Raw genomic sequence first — 23921 nt, forward strand, 5'->3', positions numbered from 1 at the left:
ACTGGACCAAAGAGAAGACCAATATGTTGTGAGTTCTTCTTCTGTTGGTGTGCCACTGTGCTGTGTATCAGTGTTTGCTTTGTTATTAATTTGTCTGTAAAAGAGTTTTTCATTGTTTGTAAATAATTTATTTTGTTGTTTTCGTAGTGTACATGTTTTGTATCGTTTAAGTCTACGTGCTTTGGCAGCAAGTTTTTGTTTTAGTGTATCAATGTATTCTGTAATGCGTGTGTTGTGATGTTCATGTTTTGTGTGTGTTTTTATTTTCTTGAAAATGTTTTTGAGCTGTTTCCTTAATTTGGGTGTTATGTTGTTTTTAGTGTATTGTGTTAGCCTGCCTAATTGCTGTCTAATGTCATTTATTTGTGTTTCTATTCTTCTCTGCCAGGCAGGCTTGTGATAGAATTGTGTTTTCTGTGTATTTGTCTGTGATTGTACTTTCAGTCCATGGTGTGTCACTACTGTGACTGCCCCAGCATAAACTAATGTATGAATGTCTGCGAGTGTAGAAATTGAATGAATGTAGTGTGATAGTAAGTGAGTGTTTACATAATTTAGTGTTTTTCCTACTTCCTTTGACGTGTTGATTTTTGGTATTCGTGGTCTTTGTGTGGGATCTGTGCCTGTATATTTAGTGAGTGTTTCCTCAAATATATGTGAGAGTGTATTAACTAAATCCATGTCTATGTTATCAGTGATGGATGAGGAAGTGTCTGTAGTATCATTAGTGGTAATTGTTGTATGTGTGTTATTATCAATGCTTGTTGCTGGATTATCCTGACAGGTTACATGATCTTCATTAATGTTAGATGTTTCTGTCTGTTGATGTATTTGATCAGCAACCTGTTGTTTGATAAGTTCAAGTGTTGTTTGTGGAATAAGGTTGTTGTGTATAATTGTTCTTTTTTGATCAACAACCCTTTGTTCGGTGACAGTGAGATGAGGATACTGTTGTGTGAATCTATGGTGTAGTTGTTGTCTGTATGCTGTCATGTTTGTTTCGAGTTTTGTGATGGTGTAATAAGTACGGATGATAAACTCGTTCATTTCTACTGTCCATTTCATCCGTTGGCGTGGTTTTCCAGCCTTTGTGGTCTGTGGATGGATTGCCACAGAAACACCAAGGCTGGGTTGGTTCCTCACATCTGTTGAGGGCATTGCAGTAGCCATGCTTGGGCTGGTGCTGCTTTCGCCACCGGTAACCAAGGGAGACTGTGACCTATTTTTCGAACGTGAGCCTCTGCCTAACCCACGAACGCGGACCTTGTTAACCCGAGCGACGTCCGAGCCGGTATCACACTTTGATCTAGTTATTACCATGATGAATATCTCCACAGAATGTGGGTGTGGTCACTCTTAGCTTCATTTCTCCCCATAGACCTTACTGGCATGGGTGTCCCTACCAGGAGCTTATGCTCCAGCCTGCATTGCCCTATGGATCAGTAAAATTACTGGGCTCTCCCACCACGACCAGGTGGTGACCACGGGAGAGTTATTATTATTATTATTATTATTATTAAAGATTATAGTCAAATAATCAAGAATTTACAAACTTGGGATGTGTCAAAAGTTCCATAAAACAATTGAAAGCTATTCTTCCACATGGATTGTAAAAATGATTGTAATTGTGATATCATCTGACTTCTGTAAAAATAAATAAATAAAAGTTAATCAATCAATCAATATAGACTTATTTTTCTAGAAAAGCACATAAATAGAAGCTTGTAATATTATAAATAACATGTCACATTAAACCATCAAATGTAAATCAGATAACATATTTAATTTTTACATTAATTTTCAAATATACCAGTTAAAAATTTTGTGCATCATATTTGTGCATTTTATCATTAAAAAAAAAAAAAACACATATAATCTTGCAGTTGGAATCAATTTTTAACACATTAATATATTCTTCATGCATTCGAAATCTCTGACTGTATTGTCTTCAAACTTTTTCCATTATTATCATATACGAAATGTTTCCCCTCCAAACTGCTTTTGTATGTTAGGCATTTAACCAAGTGTTTTAGAACAAATCCATTTAATCAGAAAGAGACTACTTTATTCTTCATATCTTTTCTAGTTAATGTAAAATTATACTAAATTCATACAATAAGTTTAAAAATATCCTATCTTGAAGTAGTTTTATGCTGAAAAAAGAAAATGAGCTTTGAAAAAATTTCTAAACAATTAGAAAAATAAAAGACTAACATATATGTAACAAATAATGCTGCCAATTTTTCATCAATATAGGCAAATTAATAGAAAGATTCTAAATGTGCAATCGACTTTCTTAGAAGAGTGAATGTTCTTATTTCATATTTGGTTTACATTTAAGAATATTTAGACAAATCTAATGGAAATGTCCTTAATAAATCATTTAACAAAATGAAGTTAAAATGGAAAATCATTTGAAGAATCAACTGAGAACATCAAATCAAGACAGATTAGATTAACTGGAAGGAAAGTCATTCATATGGAGGTTTTAATTCCACTTAGTAAGGATTAAACAAATTAAATAAAACACAATATTGTAAATGACTTATACTATTTTGTATCTGTTCAATTCCTCCTTGATCTATTATATTGTGTTATTTATATACTTATATTATAAAAATTAATGAATTATGTTAAAATGTTTTTCTTTTTTTAAACCTTAACCTTTTAAAAATCTTGTGCATAGGTCTGACCAAAGGTGGTGGTAATTAATTATTCTATTCTTTGAGAAAAATTTTCATAAAACATGATATTAACTAATGACCTAATTCAAAGAAGCTTGATATTTTGTTTTATTAAGTTTTGTGAACATCATTTTTAGAGTTCACCATTTTGAGTTTTGAGCATTTTGTTAATAATCAAATCTTTTCCTCCTTTAACTCACTAACTTCTGCAGAATTCTTGGTTGCATAATTTTTCTGTTTACACTAAATCCATAACATGTTAACTAATAGCCTATAATGAGATACATATGTCCTGGTAGACCAAAATCCCTCGTGCTTTGCAGAAAAAAATCTTGCCTTTAGCTCAGCAACAAATTGTGCAGAAGTAAAAAGTAACTGCTGTCCTTTATTATAGAAACTACAAAGTTTTCAACTAACAGTTAACTTGAAACTAATAACCCTAAATTGCTACGAAAATAAAAAACAGTTAACATATAATATGAAAGTTTTAGTACAGAACATCAAATTATAGTTGCATATAATTATAAATATTATCAATTTCTAACTGCTAAAGGAAAAATTATATCATCATTTATAATCTAATCTCTTAGCAGCAATTGGTATATTGGTATTGTTTTCTACAGTAGGCAGAAAGTTTTAGGAAAATGATTTTTATAATAAAAGTCTAGTGGTTTGGATTTTCTTAATTCTATCAACATAAAAGGATAATCTCATATATCATATAGGTGTAAATTTGGTGTCAATTAATAATTCACAAAGCAATGAAATTTTGTAATTATTAAAAGTAAATCTAGATTTGGAAGTGATTCAGAAAAATAGTTTATCTAGATGAACTAAGATATGTTAATATCCTAGAAATATTGCTCAAAGGGATACTTTAGTAATCTCTTTAGGCATGTATTTCTTTGATCAAGCCTACTAGCCTACTATCTACCATTACATATATATTGAAAAACTTATAATTTAAAACTACATTTTTGCATATACTGTACATTCTTCATTTAAGCTTTTAACATGTTGACTGCCACGTGACTTTTTAGGATTCTGTTGTAAAATGCCAACTTAATTTAATTATATTATATTATTAAAAACTTTAATCAGAGTACATAGTAATAATCAAATAGCATATAAAATGTGTTTTTCTTAAAATAAAGGTATTACGAATTATCTCGTAGTTGGCTTATGTAACAGAAAGCTCTTCGCTAAAGCCAAACTACGAGTTAATTCGTGCACAGACACGATTCGTCCTGTCACTTCGCTACAGCTAATCGGAGATGTGCGTCTAAATTCATTAGTAATAAATCGGATATAGAGGCGAGCACATCACATTTACGTCTTTTTTGAGAGTGTTATTTTTTATTCATTTTTATAATCAAATTATAAATATCCCAAAATGGATAAGAAAAGACCACTGACTAAAAAACACCTTGATTACTACACTAATCTAAGTGATTCAGAATCTGACAAAATTTTTGGTGAGGATGGGGGAGTTTATTTGGCAGCGAAATAGTCCTGTTACTGTATGTAAATGGAAAGACAAACGAGAAGTCCTTACCATTTCAAACATGCACGTTGTTGAAATGGTAGAGGTGTTCAATCGCAATGGAAAATGTTCGATGAAACCGAATATAATTCGAGATTATAATCATGGAATGTCTGGCATTGACGATCAGATCAAATGCTATCGTACTACACAGCTCTAAGAAAGACTATTAGATGGCCCAAAAAGGTTGCATTACATATTATAGAAATATATATACATAATGCGCACAAACTCTTTCAAAAAGCAACTTCTTCTAAAATAAAACTTATAAAGTTTAGAGAAGCATTCGTCAAAGCGTTGATTGGAGAAGAGATTCAACCAGTTTCAAAAAAAATTAAATTGCAGAAGCTTCACTATTTACAGAGTATCCCATCTACTCAGAAAAAACAACATCTGACAAAGCCATGTCGAATTTGTACCAAAGCTAAAAAACGCCGAGAAACGCGTTATTTCTGTCCAATCTGTCTTGAGAAGCCAGCCCTTTGCGTAGAAGATTGTTTTAAAAATTATCACAAACAATAAAAATATCGTTTTGCTTTTGATTTTGAATAAACATTTTATAATATTTTCTGTTCGTTTAAATTTATATTTCTGTTTTATAAATTATCACAAACAATAAAAATATTGTTTTGCTTTCGATTTTGAATAAACTTTTTATGATTATATTTTCTGTTCATTTATTAATAAATGTTCTGTTCATGTAAGCCAAACTTGATTTTTTGTTCTTGCCCCTGAAGCTATCTATTCATATTTACACTGATATACTACGAATTACATCGTAGCTGCACAAATATGGCAAGGAAACAAACTACGATATAACTCGTAGGTGGCGTCCTAGGCAGAAACGGTAACTACGAGTCATCTCGTAGATGGCAGTCAACGTGTTAAACCAATACTTTGTCTTTGCAAATTTTATACTACAACAATAGAATGAAAGAATAAAAACCTACTTCAAAAGAAAAGTTGATAGAATTTTTTTAAACTTTGAATAATGAATTTTATTAATCATAAATATTAATATTTATGGTTAATATTAAATGACAATTTTTTGAATTCATACTGAGAAAATTTTGTTTTAAAATATTAATCCTATAATTCATGTAATTGGCTGGTTATTAGCAATAAGATTCTCTTTTCCCTGTGTGATTGTCTATCAAGATGACTTTCTAATACTTGTTAAATTTGGTGCCAAACTTAGTAATATTTTGGTATGTTTTGTTTATTTTAGGGAAAATGACTGCCAGTCTATTTTTGATACTTTAACTGGTTTGATATTAGATAATAATAGGAATGTTCTGATTGCCAGTGAATTTAATGCTAGGATTGGATTAAAGAATATAATTTCTGACTCATTTTGTAATTCTTTTGGTATTGTTTGTCCTATGCATAGGAATTCGAAAGACTTGGTGATTGATTCTTGTGGTAAGAAGATGCTTCATTTACGTGACTATTTAAATATGATTATTGTTAATGAGAGATGTTTAGGTGACGAAGCAGGTGAATATTCTTTTATCTCTAATAGTGGTTGTTTTGTTATTGATTTCGTCATAGTTTCTCTGTTAATTTGGAAAGATGTTCTCTCTCTTACAATGGATCAGTTTTTGGATTCCGACCATAGCCCTTTGATTTTATGACTGGCCTGTGTCAATGATACATTGGTTTTTTTAGTGAAGAGGCAGAGAATTAAGATTATTTTGGGACGAATCTAGAAAGGATGAGTTGAGGTTGATTGTGGAGAAAATGTGTGTCTTGAATAAGTTTGATTCAATGGAAGACCTGGGTAATTGTCTTTTTAGTTTGGCTTGTAAGTGGGGATTTAATATTAGGAGACATAAGATTCTTTTTCATGGTTTGATTTGGACTGTAGGATGTTAATTAGTGATAGGAATAAAATCTAGAGATCATTTAGGAAGCGCAATGATTCTTAAGATCGTTTGTGTTTTGTTATGTTATGAAGTTTGATAAAGCAGTTTTGCATCGTGGGAAAAAAGTTATTTGCTGGTAAAATTCAGAATTGTTTTAGGAAAGATAATAGACTTTTTTTGGAATTATTTCTGACATGTTAAGAAGGCTAAGTCTTGTAATTTTGGCTTTATTCCTATTGATGATTGGTTTCATCACTTTTTTAATTTATTTGGTTCCTTGAATCCTTATTTTGCAGATATTTTGATTTTTAATTATTGTAGGAATTGGCATGATAAATTTCTGAACCATGACTTTACTATAAGTGAGCTTGATGATACTTTGAGAAGATATAAGTCAAATAAATCTCCAGGTTTTGATGGGATCTCAATGGAATTTTGAGACTACATCTTTTGATAATACAAAGATATTTGATACCGGGATAATACTGGAGTCTTGGAAGATGAGTATTTTAATTCTAATTTTTAAGAATGGTAGGAAGGATGTTCTTGGTAATTATAGAGGCATCTGGTTATCATCACGTGTTTCAAAATTGTTTTGTATTATTTTGTATAGAAGACTGACTCAATGGTTAAAAGTTAAAAATATATTGCATGAAAAATCAGGCAGGATTCCGGGCTACTTATTCCACATTGGATAATATTTTTGTTTTGTACATGTTTATTCAGAAAACTTTTTTAAGGAAACATAGGAAGGTGTATTCATTTTTTGTTGATTTATCTTCTGCATTTGATAGGGTTTGTAGAAATCTGTTGTGGTCAAAAATGTTGCATTATAGTTTCAGTTATAAATTTGTATCTTTACTTTTTGCTTTGTATGAAAACTCCTTGCTTATGGTAAGAGTTGGAGGTAACTGTTTGCCATTAATGTTCTCTGAGATTGGCAGGGCTGTATTTTGAGCTCAATCTTGTTTAGTATTTTTTTGAACGATCTCTTTGGCATTATTAACTCTTTCAGGGATGGTATAGAAATAGATGGTTTCCAAATTAAAATACTTGCTCATGCAGATGATATTGTAATTTTATCTGATTCTGTGGTTGGGCTTCAAAACTTGATTGATAAATTGGCAATTTATTTAGATGAAAATGGTTTGAAATTGAATTTGAATATGTCTAAGGTTGTTGTTTTTCGAAGAGGGGGTAAGAGTGCAAGGGCAGATAAATGGTGGTTTAAGAGTTCTCTAATTCAAGTTGTGTCTAACTACAAATATTTGGGTGTTACTTTTTCGCCTAATGGTTTATTCCAAATTCATTACATTAATAAAAAACTCATGCTAGATTATTGAAAAATAAAATTATTCAGTTAGGAAAATCTGTCAAACTATGTAATCTGATTGATTATTTACGTCTATTGAAAACTGTGGTTTTGCCCTCGTTGTTATATGCTTTAGAGATTTGGGGTTTTAACTTGGCCAATGGTGATGGTATACAGACTGAATTCATTAAAAACTTATTTTGTTTACCTCATTGTACACCAGGTTATTTAATTATGATGGAATGTGCATTGACTCCTATAAAATTTATAATATTTAGTAGGATAAGTAATTGGATTATTAGAATTTCTAATCTTGATGATTATCGTCTGAGTAAGGTTTGCCTGAAATTTATACTTGGTAAGAAGTCTATAGATTGGACATGTTATTTTATTGATACCTGTAATAATCATGAAATTAATCTTATAAATGATAATTTGGATTTCATGGACTAGTCTCTTCTCCTTGTTAACATTTTTGATAATCTTTTATATAATATAAATGATAAAATAAATAATAGCATATATATATATATATATATAATTGTTGGTTATAAGGATTTAAATGTCACTTTTTTTGATAATTCTTTATATAATCAAGATGTTTCCCTTAATACAGTAGAGCATCGATTATCCGAAACAATTAAGGAGTGGAGTTGTTCAGATAACTGATCATGTACGAAAAAATATATTAATCTATCCCATGTTGAAATTTTCCTCCATTGCATGTCACTTTGCATTGAATTTTCATCAATGTTAAGCCTAATGAAATTTTTTAAAAATAATCATGGCTACTGTACCGTTAAAAATTATTTCTTTATTTTGCACAAACAAAATAAATATATTTAAAAATATAAAAACAAAAAAAAATTATATTTCGGAAGTTAATCTAGTATCAAAAACATTCCGATTCAGCATGACACATGTCCCAACACACGTGTCCTCAAAAAAACACCACACTAAAACAAGCAAAACTCGCCACTCACAATGGGAAAAAAAGTCTCGTTCAAATACTGGCACACTCCCTCATGGTGTGCTAGTGCTGCCAGCTAAAACATGCACACCAACAAAAATAATATTGGAGTAGCCCAAGACATAGCCAAATATTGCAGCTCCACAGCAGTAGTGGAAATTTGAATTTGCCAACTGGAACGCTTTCGGTTAACCGAGGTTTTGGTTGATCGGTATTTGAATAATCGATGCTCTACTGTATCTTGTCTTTATTTATACAGACTAGGAGAAATTCGTTAAACTTTTTAAAGTAGAGAAGAGAACCATACAGTAGAGAACCGAAAATCGGAATCAATTGGGGACTGGGGCTGTTCAGATTAGTGATTTGTTCCGATTACGGTTTATGTACGAAAAAATATATTAACCTGTCCAATGTTCAAATTTTTCTCCATTGCGTGTCGCTTCGTGTTGAATTTTCGTCAATTTTAAGCCTAACGAAAATTTTTATAATAATAATCGAGGCTATCATATCATTAAAAATTATTTCTGCATTTTGTACAAACAAAATAAATATATTGAAGAATATAAAAACATAAAATTATACTTTAGAAGTAAATTTAGTATCAAAAATGTTCGATTCAGCACGACACAGTCCGACTGAAAATCGTTCCGATTATTGGCGATTCCAATTACCGGGGTTCCGATTAACAAGTCTCTACTGTAATTATTTGAGAGAATTGTGTAACTTTTGTGTCGAGAAAAAAATTGTGGATGCCTGACATATTTTGGCTAAATGTGGGCTTCTTAAAGTGCTACGTGAAAAAATTTTTGATTGCGAAGTTCTTACCAGGTCTTTATTTCTTAAAATATTATCAGAACCATGTTATCAATTCAAAGTGTTTTGTTTTCTAAGAAAATCTGTTAACTTTTTGTTTTAGAGGGTGTGATTCCTCTCCTATAAATTTGGCCTTATTGCTGGTGTTGTTTGGGAGCAATGCTGTGTCTTCGTTACTAACTTATTTCTTTTTTTATAAATAAGCAATTTGCTCAATTTTGGTTGTTTTATTTTTATTGGCATATTGTATTTTATTGACAGATGCTCCCAAGCTTTAAACTTTAATTATGACATTTTAATTTTAAACCTTAATCTAAATTATTACTTATATAACTTATTATTGTATAATTTTTTTTGTGATCTTATGTTCATTGTATCTAAGTGTTTTGTTTTTTGGGAGATGGTATTGCTCTGCGCATCAAGGAGTGTATCCAGTATGCATAATAATAAATAATAATAATAATATAATTTCTATTGTCATATTATTTTCTATATTTATGTAAAAATACAGTAAAGTAAAATATAATTAAAACTGTCCAGAGGCAATTAGAGTGAATAATTTATTGATGTGAGACGTATAAATAAATAATTTCAGTGGTTTGATTTTCATTTAAAATTTTAAAGTATTTATTACCAAAATAATGTCTAATATAACCTACCTTCCACTTTCAATTTTCTCAATTTTGTATCTGAGATTTGCAGATTCCATTTCAGCTTCTTTTAACCTAAGATATAAAAATAATCATCATTTGTAATCAGTGTAATATATATTGAAAAATAAAAATTATAAAAATAATATATTAATGAAAATATGAAAATAAAAATTTACTGTTGTTGCATTTCTTCATTTTGTATTGATGCATTATCTTTCAGTTCTCGAAATTTAATTTCATATTTACTTAGTTCTTCTTCTTTCCAGTTTTCATATTCAGAAGTACATGCACTAATATCTGCTTCATATTTTGCTTTTAGTTGTTCTTTAAGATGTTTTTCTTTTTCTTCATATTTCATTTCAAGTTCATTTATCTTGAATAAAACATTATTACATTTACACATTTCTATTCATTAAACCTATAATATCATATGTTTAAATAGTGTAAAAGTGTGGAATCGCATTTTATAATCTTTATTGGATTATTAGTTATTTTAGAGAAAATTAAAATGTCAAGTTCTATTCAGATGGTTTAGAAAATTCTATATTAAGTATGTTATAGTAATTCTATAAAAAAAAGCTCATATCTTTACCAACACTATGTATCACATTACTTATGTTGTGACAGACTAATTTGACAATACAAATACCTAAAATTAGCTAGTGTAAAGTTCAAAACTTAATTCTATTGAAATGAGTTAGCATGTAAAATACAAATTACATGGAAAGAGAGCAGCACTAAATAGAAAAAGTTTAATTTATCACTGCTTAAAGATTGTCAACAAAATTTTGAAAGACAGAAAAGCTAATGAAAAACATTATGTGGAAACTAGACTGTAACAGAAGCCAAAAAGCTTTAATACTGCAGGTTTTCTAATAAATAAAGACTTCTTAAAGAAGTAGGCGTCTTCATAGTTAAAATATATATGTGTGTATATTTATAATTATAATTAACAATATTTTTAACAGTAATATATCAAAAAAGATTACTTTTTTATCCATTTTAGACTTCCACTCAATTTCTTGACCAATGTATTCAGACTCTCTCCTTCTCAGCTCTTCCTCTGCAAAATTCTAATTTTTTTTGAAGTACAATGTTTTTAATAAATTAGTTATAATGAAGTCTTATAATAATAATAGATTTTCAAATATTTATTTTACCATAGACAATAAAATAATACAATTGTTAATTGTTACATAAATTTAGTCATAACATATTGTGTATTATAATAGTTTTATTAATTTTCCTTTAATTAAAAAATAGTTTTAACTTAAAAATTTATAAATTATGCTTTAATAAAAGATTAATTTTTTTAAAAATTAAGACTAATTGTTATTAACAAATTTCATTTAATTTAAATATTTATATAATTAAGAAAAATTTTTGAAATTTTTACAAATTTACAAAAAAAATTTTAAAAATTCAAAATATATCCATTTTTAATTTTAATGTAATTTCAATAAATAATTTTATATTTTCATTATTAATCTGTGATAAAATTTATTATGAAAACACGAATACAGTGACACCTTGGCTTTTGTCGATAATCTGTCCAAAAACAATGATAACCAAGGCAATTATTTCCATACCAATTAATGTAAATCCAATTGTTCTAGACACACTAAAATACATACCAAAAACACATTTTATAGAGAATAAATATAGTGTTTAATACTCAAAACAATAAGAAATTAATTTAAAATGAATATAAAAGACTAATACAATGGCCTTCGAAATAGAATCACCATCTAACTGTTTTTAGTTGATCCAAATTAATAATAACTGTTTGACATCTTCAATTGTTTGTGATATGTGTTTTGTTAGCACATTCAAGGCCTTTCACTACATTAGCTTCTTTTATTACTTTCGTTTTTGCCACAATGGAACTTATTGTGGATGATGACTTCCTTAAAATCATAGTCGTATAGGAGGAGCTGAGAAGGGCTGATTTCAGCAATCTTAATGCCATTCTCATATTTTTCAATGATTTCCTTCAACTTGATTGTGTTCCTAGCTTTCTTCTTCGAAGGGCTGCTAGCTGTGGAAACTTTCTTTGGTCCCATGATGGATCAAAAGGGAAAAGAAAGTAATAGGATTGTTTGGCTAGACGTGCGGGGTAATGTTCACACAATGAGAAACAATGCCACACTGAGCAGGAAAACATGTGGGTCACCCTTTGTTTTTGCAAAATTAGCAGCAACATCATGTGGGCACTCCGATGAAATCCGAGACAAATTTTTTGTGGAAAAAATTGACGATAACCGAGGTATCACTGTATATCAAAATATTTTATTTAAATCTTATATCCCTATTATGGAATAATAGCACTATTTGTGTAATTACTTTCTTGATAACAAAGAAAGCAATACAGTCAAACCTGGTTTTATGTGGTGGATAGGGACCGCATAAAAAAAATTGCACAAAACTTCACGAGTGGCTATAAAAAATAGTTTTCGCAACACAATTAAAAAAATATTTTTTTTTTATGCGGTGAATAGAGACCGCATAAAAAAGTCTCACATAGAAAATAACTCGTTTTAAAATCGTAGTCTTAGTTTCTAAAGAAATTACCTTCCTCTTCGCTTTGTTTTTGCCCTTATTCATTTTTAGGGATTATGTCTAAACATAAAATAAAAATCCAAAAATTTTATATCTAAATAGAAAAAATAATACAGTACTGTACATTTACCTTCAATTTACGCTTTGAAATGAATCTTATCTTAATGGTCCAGGAATGTGAAAGCACTTTGAAGGTTTAATTAACGTAATTAAAACAGATGTAGTCAACAGATGTCAGCACTTGACTGCATCATCTTGTCTATCGTCTGTTTTACATATTTTTGTCCAGATGGTGTTTTGTTGACTTAAAAAATAAATTATTTCATTTTTCACATATTCATGCAATAATATTACTATAATAAGTTCATTTATGCTATAATAAGTTTATTTAGCTATAATAAGTCAACGTGAGACATGACAAAACGCACGAGACTAGTCGCCAACTATACCGCACAAAGAAAGACCGCATAAAAACAGGTTTGACTGTATTCTCTCTGATGCAAATATATTAGATATGAAAAATTTCAATCATAAAATAAATGTTAATTAATCTAAGCACAAAACAAAGTTTTCTTTTTATATAGTCTATATCAAAAATTATGTATAATTATCACATGTAAAAAATTTTGACTAAATTAAAAATCATACATTTATAAAAAAAAAACCATTATTAATAATTGTATTCTTCAAAAGTTGCAAAGTTCAAGCAATAGCTAATTGTTGGGAAAATTTTGAATAAAAGTGCATTAATAAGTAAATATACAGAAATGTAAAAATTATAATAAGAGCAACCAAAATATTTTAAATTGGAATCAAGTGACACAATAAAATCAACATAATAAAAAACAAACTCAGAATATTAAAACAATTTTTCAAGAGTAAAATTAGGAACTTTTACTATCTGTAAAGAATTGTTATACTTAAATTGTAAGAGTTTATTGATAATTTCATAAATAAATAAATTTTATTTAAAAAATATTAGTATAACAAATAAGTAATTAGTTTCATAACAATTTTTGATTAATTTCAGTAACACTAATTAAAATAATTAAATGTTTGAATTATTCTAATTACAGTAAGATCCTGCTTAATGCTACCTCAATTAATGATGACTTGATATAACGCAATCTACTCGAAGCCTAAAAAAGCTCAAAACTTATGCTGATTCAAATTATCGTGGCATTTCATTGATTATTCCCAAACACAAACCAATCAGCAAAAGGTGGCAATTCATCGTAGCACTGTACTTCCCTTAAATTTATGTTTGTTTGGTGCAATTTTGGAAAAAATATAACATCATGGATGCCACAGGCAATATCAACTTCGCTTGGCAAGAATTAACTGATAACTGCACGAACGAAGTGTGGAAGAAGTTATGACAGAATTTTCAATGAGAACAGCCTATCACTGTATTGTACAGCGATAGGCTCTTCTCATTGATATACAGCACTAGAAGATGTAGATGAGCAGGATATCAAGGAGTTACTGCAGGTTTCTGGTGAGAGCCTTACAAACAACGTTCAAGAACTGGCAGAACAAGGAATTCATGTAGAACTGGAAAATAGTGATTCTGAAAATGAAGAACCCAAAGAATTTCTCTCCAGATTTCCTTAGTAAAAGTTTGATAATGATAACCAAAATCATTGATCAAACTGTAGTGAATGATCCAGATTTTGAAAACAGTGCAAAAGCAAGACAAGGCATTTTGGATGCAATCTCTTGCTACCAAAATTTGCTTAAGGAAAGAAAAAAAATGCAACAAATGACACTAGATGACTTTATCGCAAAAAACAAGAATTTCAGAAGAGCCAGAACCTTCATCACAAAAATGAACTTTACATTGCAGTGTGCATACATTATTAAGGAAATTAATATAAAAATAACTTAAAATTAAAGTAAAAATCTGTGTTTTTGGTCATGTGTTCCTCTTTCCCTATTTACTTTATGTTACAATGACCTTGTTTAATGCTGTTTTGTTTAGTGCTTTGTTGTCTAGGAACACATCCCCTGCGTTAAGCAGGATCTTATTGTATTTTTATATAATATTAATAAATAAGTATAAATTGATTTACGAACTTTTTCTTTTGTAATCAATTCTAATTGTTCTTTTAAAGCAAAATTATCTGCACTCATCATCTCTAAACTGAATGCAACTTCATCTAATTTTGTTTTCAGTTCATTTTTCTTTTCTATTTCTTCCGATAACTGTTGCTGAAGTTTTTGTTTAGATTGATCAAATTCTGACATCTTTTGAAGAGACATGTGCTGCTCCTAGAATAAGATAATAATTGTTAAATAGTATATATTTATTAGTTTTAGTTAAAAACTTACAGTAATCATAACAATAGTCTAGATTTTATAATATAAAAAAATAATTAAAGAAAATTAATTTATTAAAAATCTTATTTTAGAAGTTGTTGTTTGTTACAATAAGATAAAATATCTAATTATATTAAAGAATTCAAGGAATGCAATGAACTGTGTCCCATACATGAATTATACAGATTAAGAGAAATGTTTTTAAGTGTTTTGAAAGACAATTACAAAAATTATTTAGTTAATATGGCAAAAAATACGTTACAATAACAATAATACTTATTGTTATAATAAAACAATATTTAATGAATAAAACTGAAATAAAAAACATGCATCTTTCCATTTAGAGGACATGAAAGTTTTCTGGACTGCAGTTTGAAAAAGTTTTAGACATAAATTCCTTCTGTCATCCATCTGTCTTTCCTTAATCTTGAGATTGGGGTTAGATAGATAAAATCCTAGTCTCATATTTTATCTAACCCCAATATGGAAACCTTTGGAACAGGAAACCCCAATTAACTATATGTGAACTTCTAATGCAAATTGGAAGTCAAGTTATTTCAAAACTTTTTCCCCGAAAGAAGTTAATAGATGACTGGCATGACTCCGTTGCTAATGAAAAAGCTTGATGTACAGGGGCAAGACACTACAGTACTAATTAGAGGTAGAGAGCATAAATTTTATATGAAATGAATTAAAAATTGCAGCCATGTCACAATAAACAATTGCTCATTCCAGATGAGATTATTATTAAAATGAAAAGTAATTTTTTTTGTAATATAGGACAATAAGAAAAAAGTACATTTTCATATGTTAAAAAGTAATTAGTGAGTCCAGGCCTAGGAGTGCTATTTCCCCTTTGAAAAAGTGAGAAAAGTGAGTTGAAATACAGAAAAAGTGAATAAAAAGTGAGTACAATAGTGACAAAACAAAGTGAAAACACAGAAGGAAAACTCAGCAAAATAGCAGTAAAAATTGTTATTTTCTTTTTATTCTGTTATGGTTAAACACACTTTAAAAATTTCTGTATATACTGTAATATAGTAGCCACTCGTTATATCGCGTTTTTTTGGTCCCCAAATTTTAAAAGCATTTGAGTCAATTAATTTTAAATTACCAATTGCCACTGAATTTCTATTTGCAAGGAAATACGAGAAAAAGCTAAATATGCAGAACAGGTGGATAGATCCATTGTCATTTGTTTCCTTTTGATATAAAAGTTGTTTATTTATTAGTTTTAAGTACAGTCTCCTCATTTACAAGTTTCTGTGAATTCGAAATTTCATACCTTTATGTGAATTAATGGTATTGCGTCAATTCACATAAAGATGTGAAATTTCGAATTCACTGCATGATGTGTAAGGAAAAGATCTCTCTAATTCTGAACAAAAACTTCTAAAATTTTTATACAGTAGTAACTTTATTTTGCTTTTTAGAGAATTTTTACTCTGTAATTTTATAAGTTTTGATGTTCTATTATATATTCAATATTCATTTTTTTAAATTTTCAATTACAGCATTTATAATTTTGATTGAAAAATATAAACTACACGAATTTCTAATAAGCGATTTATATAGTACTGTATAATATAATCGCAATTGATGTTTTGTTTTTATATCGACAGTATTTGTCTTTCAATGTCATTGTTAAAGAAACAATAATGCTAAATGGGCGTTCATGGTTTCGATGTTTACGTAAACGTCAATTAATTCGATATAACCTACGAATAAAATTCAGGATTGAAAAACTAAGCTTATTTTATATCAGAAACACTTGCTGATGAAAGAACAGAGATTCCATAGCATGTATAATCTGTTTAGTAAAAGCCCAGAATTTTTATTACTCGGTTATATCGCGTTTTTTTTCTGTCTCCCGATAACCAGTAGCTTCTGTATTTCCAGTAAACCATGAATACTTGAAAAGTCTTTGGCTTCTGTAAATAATCAGTCATGAAAGATGATGTTCTTTTATTAAGATTATTCTGCATGTTATCAGCTTCCTTCTTTTTCGCTTCCTCTTGCTTTTGAATACTTAACACTAATAAGCATCACACGTGCTGCTTGTACTTCATTCATGTTCTTGCTGTTAATAGCCTTCTCCAGTTTTTTTGTTTGCTGCTTCTAACAAAACTTGGACTGTCGCATGTATTTCATTTTCTTCTACATTTTTCTGGTTTAAACTAAGTTGCAGTTCCATAATCTTCATGTTACGAACAGCTTTCTTTTGTTGTTCTTCAAAACATTTCTGTGCTCTTTTTTCCGTTTCTCTTATTCTTTTAACTTCTTTTCATTTTCTAATCATTCTTGATAATTTCTATGCACCGAGGAAGCTAACTTCAGTCGTCCTTTGTAATAGGTACAAGGTGTGGGCTTTGGTCATACATGTTCAGTCCCTCCTAAACAATCAAAAGTGAATTAAGCATTCTTTCCAACACTGATGCTCTATCAGGAGAAAGTGCCCGGCATAAAATTGATCCTCTCTTTCATGGGAACGGGATTTTCGATGCTGATTTCACTAATTTGGCTATTCTCGGATATTTATCATTATCAGAATCTGTTTATTTTTTAATGCTTCGAGATGTGTAAATATTGATTTCAAAGTAAAATAATAAATCTGAAATAAATATACTCCAAATAATATAAGTAAAATAATATTTTATTAATGATTTCATAAATAACAAGAAACTTTTTCCTGCAGATGAATAAAAACCAACATCGTTGCAAAGTTGTTAACCTTTTGGGAAGCCTGTGAAAATCTTTCTCACAAGCAATTACGTGTTGTACTTTTTACAACACTTCGAATATTTTAATTTATTTGGTAAATTTTATATGTAAATATGAATTTACATTTTCGTTTACTTTTTTAGTCTCTCAATTAATGCACAATTATAATCGGCATAAGAGAAGATTAAAAAATGGATATTTCACAAGCAAAGTAATCACACATTTTATGAAAATAACACTTACTATATGGAATAATTATACTTGTAGTCTATTTAAACACACATTTATGGGAAGATGTAGATGTGATTTAACGTTAACAATATGCTATGAAATCATTAAAGTAATTTTATTAAACTCAAGTTTATGAAATTATTTAAAGATAAATCAAGTAAAAAAATATTTTTGTAAACGAGAACTCCATAACCGGATTGTTAATTAAAACCAAATAATCTGCCAAATTATTGGGCTATAACCAGGATAACTAAATGGTCAGAAACGAAATCTCTTTTAGTGGTAGGAGGTTACGCTATCATCTCGTGTTAATTTTAATAATTATATATTTTGAATTTAAAAGCGGCAGTAGTGTTGTCAGCTTGAGAGATTAATCCCTCTGCGTAATGTGTTTTCCCCTGCAAAAGGACTTTAGTGATTTTCTTAGAAAACAGCCAAAACCGCAGGGATGCTTAGAATACTTATTTTTAAACTCTGTAGAAGGAAATGCAATTCGGATAAGGTAGATTTTGGCAAATAATGAAAATATGGCATGAATACATAACTTTACTCAACACTGGCTTCTGAATTTGTAATGAGAGGGATTTTTTAAGTGCATAAAAGATTTTTTAAATACGTTAAATAAATTTTTGTTTCCTATAACCTAACGACACTGAGCGGGCAGTTGCAATTTTGAGTCTGCTCAGGGCCGTGTATTTTCTTCTAAAAAATTCTATTCCGATAGTCCGATAATTCGGCAATTCGTTTGGCTTTAAAATTATTTTTGGTTTGTCCCACATCTTAATTAAGCACGTGAAAATGACCAAAAAAGTGAGAAAAGTGAGAAAAGTGAGGATACTTCAGAAAAGTGAGTACAAGTGAGAAAAGTGAGCAACTCCGAGGCCTGTGAGTCTACAGTTATTTGATATATATCAATCACTAGAATAACTTTCAAAGTTTTAAATTTTAAAATTGTAAACACTCAATGTGACCATACAGTATCACATTGCATACACAAACTCAATATTTAATAATTAAATTTCACCTGTAATTTCTTCAGCAGGCCTTGCTCTCTAGATATTACCACTATGTTTAACTTGTGTCTAAATTTCTGAAGATTAAATAGCAGGAATGGCCTATGGATAATGTCTTTTATATATCAGAAATTATGCCAAGTGAGAGGTGGTGATATTCAAAATAGTTAACAAAGGGTTCGCTAGCAGAAAATTTTTCCCTGACAATCACCGACAAACGAAATGGAAGTTTTGGCTAGAAATAAATACAATACCTTTTCTTTCGCGATATATCTAATAATCAGTGGCATATTTGGAACGTAACGAGCCCTGGGTGAAGACCAGGTAACAATAATATATTACTGCTGTCAACGTTTTTTTTTTTTTTAGGCAGAGAAATTTTTCACCCCGAATGGCACTGCTGATAATAGACAGATGTCATCATCTCTTGAAATACAATATCCTTTTTATTTTGCTGTCCATAGCCCGACACGTGTTCCACAGCCATCTTGTATTATCTCAGGCGCGTGAGATTGTGGGATCTCTCTTATGACTGGATCTAGTTTCAAGAACTCTCTTGTATCGATCGCGATTAAACCTCGTTTCGGCTGAGATTGAAATGGTCGAGAGAGATCACACCAAGGCATAATCCCCGAACTCGCTCACAATCTAGATTGAAATGCTCGGTGCGAACGGGGTATAAGGCTCTAGTTTAGTAGTGTTACAGAGTATAATACATATATTTTAATATATTTTTTAAAAAAAACAAAACCACTGAGAAATGTTACGCGTGTTTAACAAGGTTCAGAATACTGAAAATTTTAACAATGGGTTCGGCCGAACCTGTGCGAACCCACTGAATATCACCACTGCAAGTGAGATCTGGTGACCTGTGAAGCTCTTTGCATAACTAACAATGGCTCTTCCAATCTATTATTAATAAAAGTTTCAATAAGTAATAACAAACCTTTCAATAAAAATGAGACAAAGCACCATCTTGTCAGAAAATACAATTATGTAAGTTTTTCACTGAGGTAAAAGACAATTTTTCATTGTGTTCAGATACATGATCCTAATAACTGTATTTTTCACACAGAAAAATGGATCCTTGAATCTTACACTGAGAAATGGCACAAGACTACACATTTCATTTTGAAATAAGCTTTATGTGTTATTCCAAAAATTAATGTATATCACATGATTGAAGGCTCATTTATTATTTCTTAATAAACATATAAAAGCGTATCATTCTTTTGAACTGCATCTGTATTAATTTTATATTTTTGTACAGTCATACCTCGGTACTCGAACGTTTCGGAGCCCGAACAAATCGGTACTCGACCAAAAATTTCGAAAAAAAAATGCTCCTGTTCCCGAACAAAATTTTGGTACTCGAATGGGAAAGCCCGCCAAGTCGACGCCGACGCCACGGCGGCGGCGTCAGTTACGAGACAGTCCAGTTAGGCCTAAATTTATTTAATTAAAATTCCAATTATTAAATGTAGCAAGAGATGGCGTTTAACGCCTAACTCTAGTACCAAATTATCTTAAATTATTAATATTACTATAGCCATTTGCTAGCCTGATAATACGGCAGTTGTTGGTCTTTACGAGACAGTCATTGTTTGGCATGCACATTAACTTACGCTGTGCTATATTTTTTGAATTAGCATCCTTTTCTTTTGATTTATTAGCCCTTAAACATGGGTCCCAAGAAGAATAAAAGTGAAAGTGGTCAAGTGAAAAGGAAAACAGTGAGAACAACAATCGAACTGAAAAAAGAAATCATTGCTAAACACGAAAATGGAGTGCATGTTTCGGATCTTGCTGTCAAATATTCTATGGCTAAGTCGACGATATCGACTATTTTAAAGAATAAAGAAACAATAAAAAACATACTAGCGAATCAACTGGGGATTGGAACGCATTAATCTATTTTACATTATTTGTAATGGGAAAAAATGATTTGGAGTTCAAACATATTGGTACTCGAACCTCTTTCTGGAACGGATTATGTTCGAATACCAAGGTACCACTGTATATTGATTCTCCTTCTTTTAAAGATTTTATGTTTCATTATTGGAATTATAGATTTTTTAATATACTTTTTGAAAAAAACACGTTATGTTTAGAAAAAAGTTCATTGATTTAAATTTATTAATTTAATCTATTTATTAATACTTTGACTATTTGGAATTGATACAAAACACTATTATGTTTTTGTTGAGAAGGACATATTTTGAGTATATAGTTAAATTTAATTTTGTTTGTTATGAAAGAAACTTTCATACGTTGTTTATAATAATACTTGGCTGAAATATATTTTTTACAAAAGTAAATTAACAAAATAAACTTATCACTATACAATAAATTTTGAAACTCTGTTAAATGTTTTGAATAAATATTTTTCTTAATCACCAATAATTTAAATTCAATGGATAATGAGACAAAATAAATTAATATCCTATTATTCAGTTAGTTATCTAACTTCAGTAAAGAAATTCTTTTTCACAAATACTATAATATGCTCTTGAAAATAATATGCATACTATTGAAAATAAATTGATATGTTGAGACTGGTTTTGTGTCTGATGATGATGTGATGAGTCTAGAAATAAAGACTCCATCATAGAGCTCACCAACACTCTTTTACACAAATAAATTCATAATCATTCATACATTAAATGTACTTTTACCTTGTTATGTCAATTTTTGATTTTTATATGATTTGCACAATTAATCAACTCATACATCTACATAGATAATAAATTTCTTACCTTTTCTAAACATTTTTGTAAATTTACAATTTCAATCTTTAATTCTTCAACAAATGTACTTTCTTTTTGCAATTTCTCTCTTAACTGATCCAAAGCTTTCTGTGTGCCTTCATTATATAAAATCTTTAAAGATTAAATAAATTAAAATTATTATTAATAAGTGTTAAATTTCACAACTATATTTCAACTATTAATGACAGAAAGTTTTTAATCCTAAAAATTTGCTTCATTATTATTTTGTAATATATAAAATTATTACTTTAGGTACAGTTGCTTACTCTTATATATATTGCAAGGCATCAAAGTATCTTCATAAGTTTATTTTTAATAATTTCCATAAATTTTTACTATTATCCCAAAGAAAAAGTCATACAGAGCTTTTAACACTTTTTGATTTCATACACTTTAAAAAAACTAAATTTCAATCAATTTTAATTAAAAAGATCGATTCATTTTAATTGTAATTTTAATTCACTTCAGTTCAAATTATATTTTAAATAATCCAGAGCTAGAAAAATCTAAAAATGTGCATCTTTTTTCAATTAAAAAAAAATTTTAACATTTAAAAAACTAGATAATTTCTTTCCTTTTTATTTTTAAATAGTAGTTTGCAATCTTTCTACAATATTTATGACAATATTTTTAAAAATAAAATATATTTATGTCACATTAAATTTATTTAAAAAAATAAATTTAATGTGAAATTTAATGTCACATTAAATTTATTTTTTTAAATAAATTTAATGTGAATTGTAAATAATTCTCTTTATTGGTAAAATATAATACAATAAATATATCACACATTCTACATCATTTATATGTCAACTGATCATTTCTCTTAATTAAATTCTTTCTTTGCTAAATGATTTAAAATGACCACTTGTGTAGCAAACTTTCTAACATAAGAATGTAATTATCAACAGAAAAATATTCAGTTCATCTTTAGTTTAAAAACAATGGAAATTTTTTATTAATTGGATAACATTCTTAAATATTTATCATACTTTTATATAATTTAAATTTTAAAATACAATGTTCCTGAAAACCCTTTAACTTTACTTATTATACTTAATAGCCATTATTTTAAATATGCTATATATTAATCATGATAATTAATTAAATATTATTATTATTTAATATTCAAAGGTTTATTAAATTAAATTAATTAATTTGTAAAATTATTGGCATTATATTACATAATTTAAAATATAATTTTACCAATAAATAAAAGCCATTTTACATTAAAATGGTAGAATTTCTTAGATGCAATAAAAATATGGTAAAGTGATTCTTATTGTGATGCTTGATATAGTAAGCAATTAAATTGTTTGAGCATCACAATCTCTTTTATTAATTATATAAGCATATGAATTGAATGCAAGATCCATTTATTATATAAAAATTTATATATAAGACACAGAGTAATAGCTTGTGTTATTATGTAAATTTTTATTTGTAACTGACAGTAATTATATAAGCAAAAGAATAAATTTAATCTGATTAAGCTTAACACAATCAGAAAAAATATTCATCAGCATTATAAATAATTTAAATAAATATAAAAACTTTTAATTATTAACTTACTTCAGAATTAAGTTTTTCTTCTTTCTCAGATAATTTACAATTTAACTCAGCAAGATTTTCTTTCATACTGGACAAAGCAATCTCAGAATTTTCTAACTCCTGCAGTAGAAATATGTCATTTTAAAACAAATTTGATAATAAAAACAGAAATATTGGCTTTATTCTAAAGCAATAGAAATATGAATCAAAGTTTTTGCTCTGATTCAAATCAATAAAATTTTTCAATTACATATGTGAAAACAGAAGTATAGCCCAGATGACATTTCCAATGCAGATGAATTAGGCTTATTTTTAAAATGTCTGCCAGACAAAACAATGATGATTCATGTCAGGAATGTAATAAAAGTAAAGAATGCATAACTCTTCTTTCAAAAGGGAACATGACAAGTAACAAAAAACTGCTATCATTATTAATTAAAAAACTTTTAAATCCTTGATGTTTCTGCAATGCCAAGACTTTACTATATAATACAGTGGTACCTTGACTTATGAGTTTAATTCATTCCATGATGGAACTTGTAACTGAAATTACTCATATGTCAAATCAATTTTCCCCATTGAAATGAACTAAAATACCATTAATCTGTTCTGGACCCCCCAAAACACCACAAATTTTTAAGTTACATGTTTTTAAATAAGAAAAATGTATTTATAAATAATGAATATTGTATAAAAACACAATAGAATGTACTGCAATAAACTGGTTTTTGTGAAAGTTGCGGTGTTTGCTGCATAGATAAAGAATGAAAAGATGGAAAATTTGGGAAATGAGAGACAGTGGCACTGCACACAACATGGAACTAATGCCTATGTCACTTAATCACATGTTTTTCTATAAGCTAGCCTGTCAGACATTGGAAGAATAACAAAAATGACAAAATTATGGCAGTTTTTCATC

The 23921-nt window shown here is 28.9% G+C and overlaps 1 protein-coding gene across 1 annotated transcript in view; it reads right to left on the minus strand.

Annotated features, from left to right (window-relative positions):
* LOC136971409 (putative leucine-rich repeat-containing protein DDB_G0290503) overlaps nucleotides 1–23921 on the minus strand; it is a 49408-nt gene that overhangs the window by 20342 nt on the left and 5145 nt on the right. The window contains exons 5-11 of the mRNA XM_067265863.1: nucleotides 23024–23122; nucleotides 21440–21562; nucleotides 14476–14670; nucleotides 10830–10913; nucleotides 10017–10213; nucleotides 9847–9912; nucleotides 1554–1644 (exon numbers count right to left, since the gene is read on the minus strand). Coding sequence (XP_067121964.1) covers nucleotides 1554–1644; nucleotides 9847–9912; nucleotides 10017–10213; nucleotides 10830–10913; nucleotides 14476–14670; nucleotides 21440–21562; nucleotides 23024–23122 — 855 coding nt within the window. The remainder of the gene's footprint in view (nucleotides 1–1553; nucleotides 1645–9846; nucleotides 9913–10016; nucleotides 10214–10829; nucleotides 10914–14475; nucleotides 14671–21439; nucleotides 21563–23023; nucleotides 23123–23921) is intronic.

This window comes from Centruroides vittatus, unplaced genomic scaffold, assembly GCF_030686945.1.
Source record: "Centruroides vittatus isolate TY-2023 unplaced genomic scaffold, ASM3068694v2 contig_250, whole genome shotgun sequence".
NCBI classification, from domain to species: Eukaryota; Metazoa; Arthropoda; class Arachnida; order Scorpiones; family Buthidae; genus Centruroides; species Centruroides vittatus.